The sequence below is a fragment of the Oxyura jamaicensis genome, chromosome 4 (genome assembly GCF_011077185.1).
Source record: "Oxyura jamaicensis isolate SHBP4307 breed ruddy duck chromosome 4, BPBGC_Ojam_1.0, whole genome shotgun sequence".
Classification (NCBI taxonomy): Eukaryota; Metazoa; Chordata; class Aves; order Anseriformes; family Anatidae; genus Oxyura; species Oxyura jamaicensis.
In genome coordinates, this window is record NC_048896.1 from 49880428 (window position 1) to 49900496 (window position 20069).

Sequence of the window (20069 nt, forward strand, 5' to 3'; positions counted from 1 at the left end):
GGTTATGATGAGACAAACTTAATTCAGTGAGCTCTGAAAGGGAGGACTGAATAGAGGCCGAGTGAATTAGTGATCCTGTTACAAATAGAAACCTCCAATAATGTCATTACTTTTTCCAACTGCACTCTTTAGTACTGGCAACACAAGGAAAGTAAGGAGGATAAAGGATGCAGTCACATTAAATGACATCAAGTGACATATTAAACCAGTAATAGCTTTGACATGCATATACTGAACGGCCTCACTTCTTATAGACAGGAAAAGATGGGAAATTGTCCTGCACTTCATCTAGTCAGCCTCTAACCATTGAGGAGCTGTAAAAGTAGCAATAAATTATTCTTTTGGAATAAGTCATTAAACTAATTCCTATTAGCTTTCATGGCTTTCATGAAGTCTATCTTTTATCTCACTCCTGGAGGAGGAAGTATCTCAAATTATACGTAATTCCTTAAATATACAACACAAACACTTATGCAAAAGTGGTGGAAGTGTGGACCCTGTATATCCAGGATCTGCTGTCAGAGTTGCTGCCTACACACTGCTCAACTCTGCAGGTTAGCCTTGTGTAGGCAGTGGGAGCACTGAGGATCAATGATTTACTCAGCATAAAGGTAGGAGTTTTATGCCTTGGAGTTCATTATCACTGGGGTGCCTTGCCATAATTAAAGCATACAAATAAGAAAAAAAGGCATAACCAAAAGGTGACTACAAGCAACAATTTCATGCTGTTATTCCTGGCCAGATTCAGCCAGTGCAGCAACAAGGTGGTTTTCAGAATTTACTAAATATAAATCACATGCAGGTCATGTACTGCACACTGCTAGCTGATTGACAGAGGCTAAGCAACTAGCTTCACATCTGCCCTTTCTAAAAAGGCACTGAATGTTTCTGATTCTAATGTGAATTTGGAAAGGATCTACCTTTCCAAGGGTACCTTTCCAAACGAGCTTAGGGTTCATCATCACACATGTTGGAGGCTATATGCCAGCTTTAGTTTTTCTTTAGGGCTCAGAACTGTGATAGAGAACTGTTTTGAGGAGGTCCCTTCAGCTTTTCCAAATAAAAACGGAAAAAATGTCATCAAAAGGCAGAGAATCCAATGTCACCCCATAACTATGGTGTGACAATATGAAATTAATCATCCTTCAAATCCAGCAGAATCTTACCATTTAACGTGCATTTAATTCTGACCAGCGAACATGCAGATGAGCCACTAAATAGCCTTTTTAAAGGGAAGAGTTAAAGAAAAAAAAGTTAGCCAAGGGCTACTAGGTAAGGAGAACTCAAAAAAACAGAATGACAATAATGGAATTCCAGGAAGTGTAGTTATAACAAAATATGACTTTATAATGTTTCTTCTCAGAAAACTAATATACCACAATTTGCAAGTAATTTTTCCCAGTTCATAAACTGTTATGCTACTATTACAACATCCATAAGGGCATAAGACTTGTGGAAGCTGTAACCCGGAGTAAGTTGCCTACAAGCAGAGGATTTGTGTTTATCAACAACAAAAAAATAAATTAAGAAAAAAAAAAAAAAAACTACCAACATCTAAACTTATCAGTGGAGAGGAATTTGAGTATCTGTCAAAGGTAGTCTCCAAAGGAGCAGGGACTGCATCCAAGATTCTTGTTTGCTTTGTGTCCAACTATTGATTTTGCATGTTGTTTGGAGTGAATCCTTGTTACTAGGCTACCCTTGGTGTTCCCCAACTCTGTTGAAATACAGGTGAAGTACAACACAACTCAGAGGTGGTAATCAGGCATCCAGTACTTGGACAGTTACCTTCTGGAGCCCCAGGTTTAAAACCGGGAGTTCAGGTAGTCAGCTGTAGTGGCAGTGTGAAAACTAGCTGTTTGGTAAAAAGAATGGTCTCACAGGCTTAATGATGTTCATGTTTGATTCTGTAGTTTTAAATACTTGCAACTCAAAAGTTAAGTGTAGATGATGAGCAACATGTTACATGCAAAAACATCCTAGTATTTCTATTAGCTTTTCATTTTTAAATCTTTAAAAATAAAAAAAAAAATCATAGGAACTGTTTTACATATGAGTAATCTCTCATTACTTATCAGCACATGCATGCCATTTTATTAATGCAAACTGTAATAATTTCATTCTCATTTAAACAATTTTGTATTCTTTACTAAAAACTGATTCCTAAACCTAACTTTGCATTTGCTGCATGTAAGTATTCCTGTCCTCCTGATACAGCATTTCAGTGAGATATATCTAGCAAACAGAATACAGGGAAAAAAAAGTACCATATCTCACCTCTGTCGCTGTCATACAAATATGCAAACTTGGTCCACTGATAGTATTCGATCAAGCTAAGAAGAGCTCCCTTGAGGTCAGGTCTCATCTGAATGACAAATGGATGTGTTCCATCTGTTGGGAAGCTCGGAGTTATGAAGGAGACATGAAGAGTCCCACAGAATGATGTTATGGTATTTACAGACTTCTTGTCATAGAATCCAAAAATAGCAAAGACTCCTCTTGAAAACTGGGAGCAGACTAGGAGAGAAAAATGAACACAGTTAGGTGGGAATTTTTTTTTTTTCCCCCAAGAATTTATTGAAAATTCTATCACATATTTGAGAAATAATGAAGTTGTCTAATCATGTAACAGGAGAAAACAATAATAGTCTGTTAGGGAGATAATTTGTTAGTATTATTGATTAGTCATATAAAACTTCCACTAAAAATAAATTCAGAGGTGTATTTCTCATTCCTAGAAAATTTAGAAATAAAAGTCACAAAGTTATTCTTAAATTCAACTCATACAATAAAGAATAGCAGTATAAACATCTATGGCAGCTGCAATTTATAAAATGAGTCATGACCACACGTACTATCACAGAAACGGATAACTTTTTGTCATTAAAAATAAATTGACTCTGAGATCAAGCCCCCTTGAACTTTTGGCAAAATACCTTAAACATTTTTTCTATTCAGGGAGAGATAAAGCAAGAACTAGAAGCAAGTATCTTAATAGCAGAAAAGAAGTTTCTCATTTCCTTTTAACCCCCTGACTTTCAGGCATTATAATAATTCCTGCATTTTTGGACTCAGCAAAAGCTGGTCTTTCTGGATGACACTTGCAGTCCTGCTGCAAAAAGAATAACCTTATAGATGTAAATAACATGCTGATTTCTCTTTTTTTTTTTTTAATCACTTGAGACAATTCAAGCCAATTGATTAATGTTGCTGATCACTGCAGCCTGTAAAAGAGCTAGTTCTTCTAGGTCATCCTGTTCTTTGACAATTCAGGCTATACTAGTGCCTATGATTTAAAAGCAGGGCAGAGTAAGGAAAAAAACACTCTGATTAATTCTGAGATATCAACTATGCATTCTTTGGTTTGCATATTGTCACCTTGAACAAGAGACAGACCCTTCTAGAGAAAACATCTAGTCAGCCTCATTGCAATCCCTGCTACACCTGGCCTGCTGATAGATATAAATCACTATGTCACTGAGGCTAATTTTGCCCAGCACAGGGATTAGTGCACTAATCCCTGAATATGATTCATTGATAATGGCAGAAATGAGTTGAATTTTTTTTTTTAATTTCTCAGATTTGAATGCTAACCAGTATTTTCTCTTTTAAAGTTATCATATTATTATTAAAAACAAAAACAAACAAACAAAAAAACACCTTTATACCTGTTATTATTCATTTCTATTCACGGTTTTGCTTATCTACCTTTGCTCCACAGTCATCTCTTACCATAATTATTCCTATGCTCCTATATTCCGATTAAAAGCATCTGAACAGCATGAGGGAAATTCTGGGTTCACCAGTTTCAACAGTTATTTCCTATTAGCTTTAATTAGGTCAGAATTTCACCTCAGGTGAGAGAATATAAATGAAAAAAAACTGACAAACAATACTCCTTTACAAAAAGGCACTGAAGGTATTCCAGGGTGAGAGTACAAGATGGTCAGACCTCTTCCATTTTAAATGCAAACCTTTACTTAAAGTTGCAACATTTATCTTGAGTGTTTATTAAGGGTATAGCTGCTCCTCGTTGAACAAAGGCTTCTGAAAAAAAGGCTGTTAATTTTCTGGATAGCTTTTCTGTTTAAGTTACTCCAAGTCCTTGTTCTATCCCAAATCACAATGCTCTTGCTGAGACAAAACCAACACATTTCCTCCCCACACACTCGTGAACAATTGTTTTCCACCCACAGCAATGCCTAAATCTGAACTTGCTACAATCCAAGTGTTAATGTCTCATAACCCACCTTCAAACATGCACATTAGAATTAACCACCAGTTTACACTTGGATCCCCAGACAAGAAGACTTTGCCACCAGCACTCTGCAGCATTCTTTTGTGTTAAACTATGTTAATGCCATGTGTAAACAGGTGACAGAAACAACGGCACTGTCATCTCAGGATTGCTGAAAAATGAAGAAGCGTTATGCCAGTACTGCTGACTCTAGGATGCTATTACATCTCCTGTCACAGGTTGCTTTTCATCAGTCACCAGCCAGTGGTCTTAAGCATAGCTGAAATAATGCTGCCTACCAGAAACTTGGAAAACCATAGACAGGGTCTTTCCAGAAGTACCCATGCCACCGCTACTAGAAGCAAGCCTGAGTATTTGAAGCCCCATACTCCAGTCTCCATCTCAGTTCCTTCCCTCATTCTTCCCTCCCCTTTCTGACACAGGAGAGATCTGGCCCCATCAGGCCTTGCTCAAATATCTTTGGGGTAATGAAGGTTAGTCTGGCCCATGTTTGAGTTAAGGTTTCCAAGGTGGCTGATTTCCAAGGTGGCTGCTGCTTGGAGACTGCTGAGGCATCGCTCTGCCTGTGGGAGGGGGTATGTGACTGCCTTCCTATCACTTGCTTTTCTCTTCCCTTCATTTATTAATCTGTCTGTATCTGCACCCACAGGTTTTCTCACTTTGGCTCTGTCTGCTGTGGGTGGGAGTGAGCCAGCAGCTCTGTAGGTGCTTGGCTACTAGCTAAGGCCAACCCAGGAAAGGGTAGAATGTGTTATCCCACCTTCCACATGCAGGACAAACCTTTAAATACCACTGGCCTGTGCTCAAATGGGTGAAGGAGCTCTGTACACTTTTAGCGATACAAACACGCAACCACTATACTCTTCAGAAAAGACCTGCTTTTTCTCAAAGTGAATGCCCACCCAGACAGAGCGTGAACTTGCAGCACCTCTCTTCAGTAGTTACTTACTGCTTATCGACGAAACAGCTCCCTTGGATTAGCACAGCAAGCAGCTCTCCACTTACAGTCATTACACCTGGTACATTAGTCTGTACATGTTATGTGTGATCTGGGGAAGGTGAGTGATCTGCTCTTGATCTTCCCTCCCACACCAAACAAAACAAAAAAGACAAATACCTTGCACCACCTCTAGCTGAGTAAGTGATGTTGCTGCAGTTCCACTTCCAGCAGAAGCAGCTTAAAAGCTGAATTCCACAACACATGTACTCAATCCCTACCAGTATTAAGATACAAGCAAAAACATTCCGTATTTTTAAAATGGTTAAGAAAAATGCACCACAGATATGAAATTTCATTTAATTCAAACAAGGCTGCCTCCATGTGAAAACAAAACTTTCTAACACAAGTCTTGAAAGTAAGGACACAATGCACACTTGCAAATATTAAGCTATATCAATTACCAGAAAAATCAGGATCAACTTTAAAAGTTCATCAGCAGTGATCAGCATTACGGTTGAACACTGAACATCCTCAGTGCTGGGCTTCCCAGATGGGAAATTCCCATTAATGATCAGTGAGAGGGCACCCATGCAATATAATAAAAACTTGTTTGAAAATAAGCATTTAGACAGTCACAAGACAAATTCTTGCAAATGTTTTGGAAGGAAAGGAAGGGAAGGTATTTCTAAATATGTAAGTGATCCAGTGAATAATGCCGAATGTGTAGATCTTTGGGCAGGATTGCCAACTTAGATTAAGTCTACAGTCATATTCTTATTGCTGGAAGATGTTAGTTTTTCAGTAGTGAAACACAAGCAGTTCACAGTTATTAGATTAAAAAAATCATGATGATTAGGACTCATAAACCATTGAAACATTAAGGACATATTTAGAGACATTAGAAACAACAGCCAGGATTTATTTCTTTCAAGCTCTTCCATATGAACCGTTATTTTGGGGCTTTATATTGTCCTTTCTAGAAGTAGTCATTGGCCTACTTAGCAAGAGAGCAAGAATAAAATATGCCAGTTTTGTGATCACTCTTCTAGAGACACTTGCTTAGACTGGCAAGTATTTGGGAATTATGAAAAACAGGGTAGATAATTAAAGTTACCCGAAAAGTGTTATATAAGAGTTCTTCTTGTTCCTCCGTTAACTAATAAGCAAAGACCTATTTTGCCCTTGTATTCCACAATACTGAAAGTGTATCCTAGTCTCTCCCAAATGCTAAAGCTTTGATTTGTTCAAAAAAAAAAAAAAAAAAAAAAAAAGTTTATGCCTGGAATAATGAGAAATAGATGCCTTGACAAAGGAGGGCCAAAACTACTTCACAGAATTCACTTGTGCAATTATTCCATTGAAAACGAAATTAACTACAGTGATAACTTCCATTGATAACTACACCTGTTGCTGCTTAGGCCGCCTTTTTACCATGATGTATTCATATCTTTCTTTCTTTAACACCTTCTCCATGATACTATTCTGATTTGTCTATTAATTCTGTAAGTGGGATAACCTAATATTTAGCCATGGCCATTACTCTCTCTCCAAAAACAAAGAGATAAAAGCAACAAACATTCTTTGCCACCCACCAATGAGCATATTTCTGTGATACATACTGTCATTTTATACCTCATATCTAAGACTCAAGAAGTGTCAACTAAAGGGTACATCTGAAAATTCCAAATACAAAAAAACCTGCAAACATAATTAGCTTTACATTATGAAGTGTTTAGGAATGACAGACGTTCATTTTTGTAGTGACTAAATAACTGAATCTTTAGAGGCATAAAAATCACTTTGAAATAGTTGTATTTGAATGCATAGATTTAGAACCTATTCCTGATCAGTTTTTTTAAGCCAAGATTTCCTCTCCAAAGGGGCAGTAACAAACCCGATCATTGTTACATTCAAATACAAAGAAATTGGAAAAAGAAAGCTAGGAAAATGATTACTTATTAAACTTAATTATTAACTTATTAAAAAAATATGTCTCAAAGTATGACTTTACCATACGTTCATGCAGGTAAAGATATAACTCTTAAGATTCTTCTAACATTTCCCATAACTTCTGTATTTGTAAATTAGTTTTGATGCTCAGTCTCTGACCAAAGGTGAAAATTTTCAATGACTGAGAAGCTATTTGCCATTCAATGCTTAGATTTTAAATGCTCTCAACATGAAGGTGGCTTTACATGTTATTTTGTTACAGTATTATACATACTGTATGTATCTACTATTATACTATATAGCATTATATATACATACTATACATATATATACAAACTATAGTATACTATAACACTATACAGTATTATATATTACAGTATATAATTATTTTCCTATAGTGCTAACAAAACTGTTCTGATAGTAATATAGGGAAATAAGTCTTCAGCACATATGATTTAATCACATCTAATCATTCTCTTACTTTTAAGGGAAAGAAACTACAGCACTAGTGTGAAGAAACAGTCAGGCATAGCCTCTGCAAAGAGGAGCAAAACAAAGGAGTGCTTGCTAGTCTGGGAAGTTGACAGATGAGTTGGAAGCAGCCAGGAACTAGACACAGAAATCGAATGCCCAGTTGTTTATTTCAGCCTCTGAAAGGCGACATCAAGAACAGACAGTAGCAAGGAACCACAAACAATAGATTGAACAACAGTAGCAAAAAATAAATAAGTACTACAGCTGCCAGAAGAATTCACGTATGATTGAAACTGCATCAGAAAATCATTATGAGAATAAAAAAGTATGTATTGCTTCCAAAGCCATTTAGAAAATTGCAGCATAGCAGAAAGCATATTGTATGCACTTTTATAGACTACACATTTTTTTCTGTAGGGATGTTCCATATAGTCTCCATGGTCTCTTTTACATATTCAGATTATTCTACTGCATTCTAGATACAAGTGGTAAATTTCTACTCAGAAGATTGAATGAGGAATAGGGAATCACTTAAGTCCATCTAAACTACTATCTGGAACCATGGAAGAGTATATATTTAACAGCACTACTTGTGATGCAGATAAGTTTTTCTAGGGGCATGGCAGGCTAAACAAAATCAGAAAGCCACAGTTCCCCAAGGCTCAAAGAAAAGTGTAATAATCAGAAGATGAGATAATAGGCCAAAGCTTCATTCTAGAATTCAATAAAACATGGACAAAGAAAACAAAGGCTGGCATTTTAAAATCCTAAGGTATACCTTAGCAAATATGAGAGGCAAATCAATGCCAATTAAAACAGTGGCAATCAGAACTGAAAATATGCTATATTTCTGGATAACAAAACAACAAACAATACAAAGACATTTCTTTATGTCCTCCTTTATGATATTTTAAACCCAGCACCAAATAAGCATGGATTTTTATTTTTCAGCACGTAAGAAAATACGCATGCCTGAAACTACAGTCATTCAATACTGATCCAAACTGTGTCCTCTTTGCAGGCGGTACATATATATATTCTGGTAAAATAAAACAAAACCAGACTTCATTTGGACAGATGAGTATCAAATAATGAGACTGAGATCACACACACACACAAAAGGAATGGAATGGACTCAGTGATGAGTTCCTCATCTGCACATTCAGTGTAAAAGCACAAAGCACAGCTTGGAGTAGCAGCTAGCCCACTAAAGAAACAATCCATAACAGAAAGGAGGCCTCTGTTTTGCACAAAGAAGGAAATTCTCAGAGCCTTAGAGAGCGAAGAAACCAAAATTTAAATCCTCAGTCTAGAATGTTAGTAGAGGATAGTTATGGCAGAGCAGGTACCAATGATGCTTCTCCACCTTGTCTGGAAGAAATGTCGCCTTCAGTTATTTGCTATGACCTGAAATATTCGGAGATTGCGTGACCGAATGGAACTTTCCACACCATGTTATTAACAAAAGAGGCTTTGATCATTGTGCAAAATTAGAGTCAAAACCTGGGCTGCTGCAGCACAAAACCAACTCAGAGACCAGGAGAGGCAAATTTATTTATTTCAACCAGTCAATCATGCTTCATGCTGAGAAAAGAAACTTTGTGCCAATATGGGATATTTTAGGCAAGTACAAAAAAGCCTTCAAGAAGTTAGGGGCCATCTGTTAGGAAAGTACATGACGGTATGGCACAGCTTCTCTATATGCTAATGTTGCAATAATGAAGGTGGTAAATAAACATCATGTTCAGATTGAAACAACAGGTCAGAAAAAGCAGTCTGTTTCAATGACAGTTGCATTCAATTACATATTGCTTGGCTGTGCACTGTAAGCATTTTAAAATCCTTTTCATTGCTATGACAATTGCCATGATGCAAAAGAAATCATTACAAACACCACCAAAAGAACCACGATAAAACAATTATGCTTTTATGAATAAAATAAGATCTCTGTAATAAAATCAAAATGCAACACAAATCTTCTTGTGAAGAAATTGCCCACAGTCCAAGGAATCCTTACATAGCTCTTCCCAGAGCTGTTAGGATGCTAGTGTATTCATCTGAATCACCATTTCTAGCAGCCAAAGGGGGTTACAATGCTTCCTGATCCCTGAATCTGGTGACCTGGAAACTCTGTTGAGTAACAGAAATGTGATTTTATCTTGTCTCCAAAACACAGCACATTCTTCAGGATGCTTCTCTACACTGCCTCACTTCATTGTCTCCTCCCACCCCTCCCAAATAAAATCCATGCTATTTCCACTTCATGAAATTTAACTTTCATTTACTTGTTTCCTTCAGATCTAAAAATTCACCTTACAGATCTGTCTGCCTTTGTCATTGTAATTGGGACAAGTACAAACACAATCTTTCAGTTACATAAAACTTGTCATTTGAGTGTCCAGCAAAGTATTACCTCCTAGATGTAGGGAGCCAGTAATCAAATCTAAGAGGAAGCTACTAGCTTTTTTGGCTTGCCACACTGTAAGCCATGGAGAAATCAGCTCTTTCAGAGTTAAGAAAGTTTAAGAGTTCTTAGTCTGGGCAATCAGAATAATTCTGATTGTAATGGATCCAATACAATTTACTCCTACTGAAAATATGGTTCTCCATTTTCAGCATGACAATTTTCAAACTTTTCAAGCCAGAAATGTTACATACAATAGAAAACTCAACTCTTCTTCCCCTTAATTAGCTCTGTTGAAAGCATCCCTTTTCTACACTTCATTAAACTAATCATCTTCCAGTTCCCATGAAAACTGTGTATTTGAAAATCTGTAAAAGGATTTGGAAAAGGATAAATCCAGCTTGGTATGTCCAACTACATTTTTTTAGAATGCCTGTAGATAGTTATTCAATTTATGAAACTTATTTTTCTTTTCTTAAGCTAGAAGGGCCAACAGTCACTACTTAGATTGTCTAGTCTTGCTCGACAACACCCTATGCCATCTAAAAGGAATCATGGGTTCAACACAGTCCCTCTGTTACAGGACAAGTATAGAGAAAAGACACTGAGGCTGTCTTGTAAAAGGAAGGGAGGAAGGAATCAGCATGAGTCTTAAGGAAACTGCTAAAAGGAATGAAAAGGATTTCCTGAGGCAAGTAAGGTATAGCAGAAAATACGTTAAGTGATCTGTTACTCTCAGAGACTTCATACTATAGTTTTAAAGGAATAAATTGTTATTTTCCAACTGGTCAATTGCGACCTGCAATACACATTATTCTGTTAGAAGTTTAGTCCTAGACATTTATTGCTTACATATCTCCCTGAAATATTGCAACTGGGAGCCTACCTCATTCACACAATACGCTGCAGACTACACCTTGTCACTTGCGTGCAGCTAGCACTGCAGCATCCAGCTTTACTGTGACTTGCTGTTGTTCCTTCCTACGGTCTCAGTCCCCCCAGATGGTTGAACCTGATTTTACAATAAATCAGGTAACTGGAAATTTTGGCATAAGGTAGCTCTGCAGAGAAGATCTTACACAAACTAATAGATAATGTAATGATAAGCAAGCCTCATGAGACCTCAGTTCCTTGCCTAACAACTTTTACCCCCTCATAGCAAAACCTGTGGCCCTATTCCACCTGGAAGAACTTCCATCCTGTAACGTTGCAACCTAAGGCACTCACCCACAGCAAAGGGTGGGTTACACTTGCATACATTTTTTCCCGTCTTTTCAGGCTGTAGTTCCCTATACAACATTTAATCCCTGTAATGTCTTACAGATTTATGACATTCAGTGGGATAATTAGCTGCTTAACTAACTGCCAGGCTTTATTTGGATTTACAAATGGTTTAAAACTCACATCACACACCTTCCTACCTGCATGCCTTATTTTTCCGATGTGTGTTGAAATAACAGAAGCATTGTTTATTTGTGAAGTACTCAAATACCAGTCAATAAACATTATTAGTAAAACAAATCAGAAATACAGTGAAATCCTCCTAATTAGGACACCCTAGTGAACAGCTTATTGTCCTGATTATACAACTCTTAATTAAGAGAAGAGTTTATTCAAAAATAAAACAGCATGGAGAGCTTTAAAATGATAAAGCAAAATGACTACTCATTGCAAACACAGGAAGAAAATTCATATTCCCTGCACCTCCTCTGTAAGTTCCTTTGATCTTCAACAACTTGATGCATTTCAACATGCACTGAAAGTTTCTAACTTTTTAGCTCCTATTTAGGAAATTTCAATTTAGCACAGGTGGAATAAGTTCTTGTTTACCAAAAATTACAAATATGTCATAAAGTATATTACCAGCTGCAGTGATATAAAGCAGTGATTACGCCCCTCCTTCAAACTGAAAATACTACAATACTTGCTTCACATCAGCAGAGTTAATTAGCTCAGGTGAAATTCTACATTGTTTAGTCTCTGTTTTACCTCTGTTACCTAAGCATCTACATTGGACTGCAGGCTATGCACACACATGCACATACACTTTATCTTGAAATAAAATTAAAACAATTTGTAGAGGAAACCTGTGCCATGTCTGAAAGCCAGTGTGAAAATATCTTGCCACTTAGCACTCTGATGGCAGCACTCTGATGGCAGTTTCTTGATCTCCAAGTTCTCAGAGATGCTACACTTAAGTACTTAAAACCAACAAACCCAAACCCAAACAACTCTAAAATAAAAAACAAACCAGTAAGAGGTACTGCTGTCACTTTGATGGAAGTGACAAGGAGCTCATAGCTGACTTAAAAATTGTAAACCTAAATAAATAAAAAGGAACACGTGAAAAATAAACAAACTAGCTCTGTGATTTTTGGGGGGTAATGCAGAGATAAAAAAATCTTGCACAAAAACATATGTAGAATCCTGCACACCTCCGAATTATGCCCACCTGACAGCAAACATTCTGTTATATTATGTATGCTCCCTCCCCACGTAAAAGTTTTGCAGATGCTTTCAAGATTACTAGATTGGGCTGTGTAAGAAGTTCCCATCCACACATTCCAACTGCTGTCTCCACAATATGCACAACAAGTCAGAAAAAAACTGAAAGACATTGCATGTCTTTATAGTCACCAACAATACCTCTTCCTCTAGCTGAAGAGAGCAGACCTGAATGTCACAAAATTGTCTGCTGAGCATGTGAAAACAAACTAATTTTTGGAAACTGAGCTTTTTCACCAGAAGGATTTGTTTGCTTTAAAAATTTATCATAATTTAACTCATATAAACAATCATTAAAACATTTACCAATGCTACTGAGTAAATACTATAATACTTAGAAATTGCAAATAAAGCTTTGCCATTTCCCTTGCAAATGGTGACATGAAACTAACACTTAAGAGTTTCTAGACACAGTGTTAGACAAAACAATCTCTTTTCCAGGCACATTTACATCTCAGAGATGTAATCTCACTTTTCCCTTTCTATCAAGTATCAGAATAAAGTATTTAGTACAAAGTCTCATTCCAGAAAACTGCAGGCTTCTGAAGATGCAACAATTTAAACTAGCTGATGATCAATACTGTAGCATTACTGTCATTAGAAAAAACTATCATCTGCACCAGAAAGCCAGATTAAGGATCTAGTCCACTTGAAGATTGATTCACTGTATATACTGTGCTCTGATAATTCATATTGTGCCTTTAACTATGTGGATGTCAGCAAGCAGAACAGACGCTCAGAATGACAAGTCAGTACTGAGTATCGAGTGTACATGTTTCAGGGGTTATGCTCTGGACTAAATTCAGGTCAGCTCTGTGGACTACAGAAAATGAAATGCCCACTAGTAGATTCTGGAAACACATCCTCCAGTTTCAAAAATAATTTGTTTCTTGTGCTTCAATACCACTACATAACGTGACAACTAAGCAGTAAACTCAGGGACAATTAAGTGATTTCCTTCAAAACAGCATTCTTAATCCAAATTGAATCACTCAGGTGGAGTCACCCATGTATTTTCAGCATATATGAAAAAACATTTCATTTGGATTGAAGTAAAATTTTATATAATGTCCTGTTACTAGAACTGGTTATAGTAGTCTGCGTAGGTTTAGTGACAGGTTAACATTTCAGGTTCATTCATTGACAACATTCTGAAAAGGATTTTACTTGAAGAATAAAAATATTAAGCTTCAAGTCTCCTTTATCTCCCTGCTTTTAAGGTGTTTAATTTTTCATACGGATATACAAACAGGTTACATCTGTTCCTACAAAAAAAAAGATGACATTCTGTTTATCCGTGTTGACAGCTTGCATAGTCCTTACATTAGTGTCTGGTTTGGTGTTTTGAACTCCCAGCTCACTGAAATAATCCTAAAAGGTGACATTCTCCAAAGAAATATTACTTCTCTTTTCCCCTGTTATTTTTAAAGACTCATAACATTCAAACATGGGTCACGATTTGGATGTCTGCTTCATGAGGTGAACAGAAGGCACTGGCAAAATACAGTAAATCATGCTGTAGATCTTGTAGACTGATTTGTTATCCTTGCAAGAGGCTATTTAAAATCTCTGTCATGAGCCAGCTGGAGTGGTTGCTGTGCACTGCAGACACAGTAGTCCAGTCTTGAGTAATTAGACTTCAGGGCTGTAAAAACAGGTCTGAGCTACTACAATCTAAAAAATTACTGTGCCTCATCTCTGCCAATATCCTGTGGTACTTTCAGGAAATCATATAGGCTTTCTGTGTCTCAGGCTGTTCTTATTTGCAGGCTGGACACACTTCTTCCCTCCTCACAGAAATACCAGAATGAAAAATTTTTGAATGACACAGGTAGTACTGTTTCATGGAGGAACACAAGTTGTATAGCTAAGAAACAACAGCTCGATCAACAGCTGAAGCTCAACAGATAAGACTTCTGCTCTATCCTAATACTGAAGGGGAAAGTGTGCTTTCTAGTATTTCCCCTACCTGAACTTTGCTAACACTTTCAGATTTTGGAGAACATGGTCGGGAGACTGTGTTTGCTTGTTCTAGAACTTCTCCCACAGTTAGATCAGGAACCAACATTTAGATTGCTCCAAATGATAATGATTTAAAATATTATTTATTTCTGCAGGTCACACTTATTATATTTAATGGAAATGCTATCTATATTGTGATAACATTGTTTAGGGAAATATAGCATCTTATACTGTTTGCCCAGAGTAAACAGTTTTGCACATACAGCATTCTAATGCATAGACCATCAAGCTTTTAGAGTTGTTCCTACAAATCCACCTGATCTGCATGTAATGCAATAAAATACAGCATTTTGTAGCATATGGCATGCAAAGCAGTGAAGTGAAGGGCGTGCCTAGATCTCAGCTGTGGCATGCCACCTAGTTTGCTCTGTAGCATTTATTTAAACATATGGCTCATCCTAGGCGGCATCCACCACTGAAGCACAGGTGTGTATTCTTTCACTTGAATTCATGACCCGTGCGACAAAGCTACAATCAGCTCTTTCAGCTGCATACTTTATGTCAATTCTGTTGTATAAGTTTAGTTAGAATTTACTACAAGAAACGAATGGAAATTCTGCATTACACCTGCATGTGACAAAAATACTTAATTATATCGAGCATTGTTTAAACACTTTTTCCTTTGGAGAACAGGGCCTAATTAAAGCTCTTTGACAGTGCTATAAATCATGGAACGAGGATGCTGTGTTTTTAAAGGACAAATTTATAGTGCCTGACCAACAGCAAACGGGTTCCCCAGCTTCCTCTGAAACAAAGTCATCAGTATGAAATCAAGATCTCACTTATTCTGGCTTGCTTCTAATGGTGGTAAACCTGAACATTTCAGCTCATGTGTTTTCCCCAGTCTTGGATCTTCTATTGTTCTTTCTTCAGGACTGTTTTGCATTGTGAACAAGATCCTATTAACAGTCACCCTCACTTGCTTTCCACCTGCCTAGAAGCTGTTTAAAGAAGTCTTACTAGGGTCTGTCCCCTAAAGGACCAGAAATTGACTGAGAGGCTTCTGTATTTCAGACAAACACTGCCGGTTTGTTACATAGGAACTCTACTGCTTTGTAAATCAGAAAAAGCTCAAACCCTCACAGACTTTTTTGCTGCTCTCTATGTTAAGGCACTCAAAAGATGTTGCAGATACTCTCATTTAAACTATTACCTTAACCAGTATTGGGACTTTTTTTTTTTTCATCCAGCTCTTGCACCTTTTCATCAAGCATAATTTTTATCAAGCTTTTTTTTTTTTTTTTTTTTTTTTTTGGAGATGCTGTGAAATGCCTTGCCCTGAAAACTAGAAACGTCCCAGTTCATCCTCCATGAAATACAGAAAACAGACAAAGTTAATTTCTGAACTGTCTTAAGCAGAGCTGGCATTTCAGAAATTATCATTGGAAATGTTTGATAGAACCACAATTTTATTATGCAAACATATGAAATATAGTAACAGCTTAATCTTATTCTCATTGGAGTCATTGGAAGTTTTGCTATTTACTGAAACAGGAAGCAGATCAAACACTAGAAGCTTAATAATGCAAGCTCACTCACCATTGTGCAAATAGCTCTTGATTAATTCAAAGTACTGCTGTAACACACAGAAGAGCTCTGTGTGGGAAGAAGTGAAGGCTTACTCTGCACAGGGGCAGAAAGCTTTCCTATCACAGAAACTCTGGGAGTGATCCCTCATGCCTTGAGCTGGTGCTGGTCAAAGAGCTGCAGAAGGGTAAGCCTGATCACCTGTGGGCACCCAAGGAAAAACCGCTGAAAACCTGGTTCTCCAGCCAGCTCACTGAAACCAGTCAACCTATGCCACTGTGAGCTCACTCTATCAGGCCAAGCAATTCCGTGCATGTATGTTTGTTTTCAAGCTATCCAGAAAAAAGTTACATTTTTATAGCCTTCAGCTTCACTAAGATATTTTATGTAACAGTGAGAATAAACTTGTTTAGACAATTCTAAATAACAAAGGAGATAACGTACATTGTGCTGCTACCTTCTGTCAGACTCATGCTGGCCAAATACCTCAACCACACTTCCTATGTAGGCAAGACTGACAGAATGGTACTGAAATTCTGAACTTTTGTAAGAGACTTCAGCCATATGTCTTGATCAATTTATATGCATATCCCTTCCCTCAGCAGAACTTCTTTGCACCAACTGTTAGCCCATATTGTTGAAGCAAATCCAAAACAACAGGAATGAGGGAGTACTGTTCCCTTTTAATTTGAAGAGCGATAAAAATGCAAATCAAATAGAAGTATTATTTTTATAGCAGCCTGCAGGTTTTATATGTAGCTGTCAAATCAGAAAAAGATGCATATTTACAGTTTCTAAAGAAAACAAATAAGAACTAGAGACAAAAATAAACAGGTTGTAAATTTAAACATAAATTGTGTGATATCTTGACATCTTACATGAAAAAGAACATGGGACAAGGGAAAAAATAGATCAACAAAGGCTTCTGGAAGTCAGAAATAAGGCACAACCTTTCCTCCTTTCTACTTACTATCCTGAGGCTTGAAGTCACTACCTTGTAATATTTTTAAAAGTCACATAACTATAACCCTGCCAAGAACAATTCTGGACAATGTTACTCATCCAAATATAAAAATAAGGTTTGTTTTCCTGATTACAAAATCCGCACGCAATGCACAGAATACATGCATACTTTGAAAATATTTTTTAATTTTCTTTTGACTACACAAATTAAGTTAAAGGGATTAATTTTTACTTGTTCTGAATTATTTAAATACCATGTACATTGGATAGGTATGGTTTATTGTATAGTTGCACACCAAAGGAAGTATGCATTTTCCTGTGTCTAAAAATATAAAATATTTTATATTGCTTTTGTTACTTGGTTACTTGGTTAAAAAGGTAGAACACACTGTAAAATATGCTAGTTATTAATGGAGTTAACCTGAAATTTATGAATTATCTGTAATAAGAAAGCCAGGTTACTTGAACTTTCAGAGGAAATCAGTACCACACTCCACACTTAGCAATACAAATAGTACTGCGCTCCACACAATGTGAAAGAGATGAATAATCCTCAGCATAAAATAAAAGTTCAGAGCAATACAGAGCAGAAACAACATAAAAGGTTAGCAACACTTCTGATGGCAAAAGGTTTAACCTGTTTCATCTTCCATTTTTTTTCCACTACTAACACACAAATACAGGAGATAAATGACCTTGTTTATGTAAATGCAACTAGTCACAGCCTTCCTTGACAAATTCAAATGACAACCATGAAAGTACAATTTTGAGCAAGCATGTGCTAACTACCTTAGGCAAAGTATATCTCAAATATTATTCATCCTTTATGTAAAAATATGACTTGACCTGTGTTTATCACGCATACTCCATTGAAAACTTACTCTGCCTTGGATTCCTTTGGGGGATAGCAACTCAGGTGGTGAGACTTCATTAAAATGATGATTTTAAGAACAACTTATTCAAAGCATGGTTTAATGCTTGATTTTTGCCCTCTCTAATTTTTCAGTCCTTTCTATTATTACCATGGCAGTGCTACAGAAACTGTTGAGTTCTAACTAAGCTGTCTATACGGCCAACTTTTTGACTGAGTCAAAAAATGGCCTACCACTTTTATACAAAGTCAGAGACAGCAGAGATGAGAAAGATCCCCAATTTCTAACCCAAATCACTGTCCTTTCAGGGCAGGACCATGTATTTGACCCACTGGCATCTTCTGTTAACACACTTTCACCAAACATGAAGGAGTCTCACGTCCACTATGAGAGCTAAACCCAAACAATGAAAGCTGTTAAGTGACAAAGCACATGAAAACTCTCCTATGACACTAACATACAGAAATGAATGGGGTTTAGTTTGTCAGATTATGTCCTTGGTGGGAGGTTTTGAAATATACGTTAACATTATGACTTCAGCTAAGCTATCCTAATTTTGCTCTGTACATACACACACACATATATAGTTTTTGCAGCTACATATGAAGCCTTATTTTTGCATTGGTAGACCATCTCAGAGTTTCCAGTCTTTTAACCTACACATGCCCATTAACCAGCACTTACTGCACAGCATCTGCAGCACCTTTTACAGGGGAGGGTGTTACGTTTAAGTCCTCAGTAACATTTCATGGAGAAGTATTTGGAAAATAAATGTCATTTCTGGTACTTTAAAACAATGGGTATATATATATTTTTGAATCTAATAACATGTATTTATAGAAAGATTACAAGCACAAATGATGCAAGAATTACACTTTTTTTTTTTATTATTATTTATTACAGTGTAACTTCCCTGTGCATGTTCTTATTCTGGAATACTCCTCACGAAATAAAACTTCAAGTAAAAATAAAAATTAAAAAAAAAAAAAACAGCTGAAATATTACTTACTTTCAAACACTGCAATAAAGGCCAAACAGTCATAATGTTAATTAGTAGCCTAAAAAAAAAAAATCAATACAGCATAGCCTAGATTGAAGACCTGTGCCATTACGTGCTCATGGCAGACTACACAAACTTTTTTTCCAGTACCATTAGATGTACCTTATACTTACCTCATTCCACAGTGCAAGGATGTTTATGACAGGTGACTGAGCTAATACAGCTGTCTATAAATAAAGACGAATCGACAAAATAAAAGCAAAAATTGGACATGTTTTTAATTGCAAAGAGGAAAGCAGATGAAACAGGTCCAAAAAAAAGTAAAAAAAGAATAATTCCTGTGAAACCTAAAGTCAAAGCCAAGAAAGAACTGTGTAATCATCACCGGAAAAGCGTAATTTATCCACTTAAAGAACTTCCTTGCACATTCCTTATTGTTTTCTCATGCCTGAGCTTAACCACTGAAGGTGTCCCTTTTCTCTTTCTGTACCTTAGCTAGAAAGAATGCTGCATCACTGCTCTCAGAGGTGTTCAACTGGAAGTCCTGCATACATTGCTTTTCTGTCTCCCTTCACCATGGCATGACCTCAACCTTTCAGTTGCAGCACCAAAAGTTGCCTAGCCCTATGTTACTGGTCTTCATCTCTTCAACGGTTAAGCTCTTTGGCAACTGGCATTTTTAAACTATCTGAAACTGTGCAGAATCCATACAATTTGATAACGATGCATAGCACAAGGAAGTAGTGCCTGTGCTTTGCAATGCAGGAAAAAGACTAGTCTGCGTCATCCAGATGAGTCACACTAGCAGATTAAGTAAGGGCAGCCACAGAGAATGAGGCAATGACAGTACAAGAAAAGCAAAATGTTTTTTCTAGATTTTTAAGTAATGAACGCAGCAATAAAACCAACAATGGGACTAACACCTTAGAAATCATTAAAATTACTATAAGTCCTTCTAGGGGTGACTTGTACAACAGAGGAGATTAAGGGAAGACTTCCCTTTGTGTTCAAAGGCCTGGAATATCTATCAGTTATTAGAAAAATCAATTCCATCTACAAGTGTAATGACTGCAGTGAACCAGCATTACTATGACTGACTGTATAATCTTTAGTGGAGAAAGATATTCCATGCACAGCATATTTCAGTATCATTG

General features: G+C 36.8%; 1 protein-coding gene across 5 annotated transcripts in view; it reads right to left on the bottom strand.

Moving 5' to 3' along the window:
• GRIA2 (glutamate ionotropic receptor AMPA type subunit 2) overlaps positions 1–20069 on the bottom strand; it is a 92669-nt gene that overhangs the window by 50264 nt on the left and 22336 nt on the right. For all 5 annotated transcript variants that reach the window (XR_004750837.1, XM_035326113.1, XM_035326111.1 and 2 more), the window contains exon 3: positions 2278–2517. Coding sequence is in view for 4 of the 5 variants with exons in the window: in XM_035326113.1 (XP_035182004.1) it covers positions 2278–2517 (240 nt within the window). In the remaining variant the exon portion in view is untranslated. The remainder of the gene's footprint in view (positions 1–2277; positions 2518–20069) is intronic.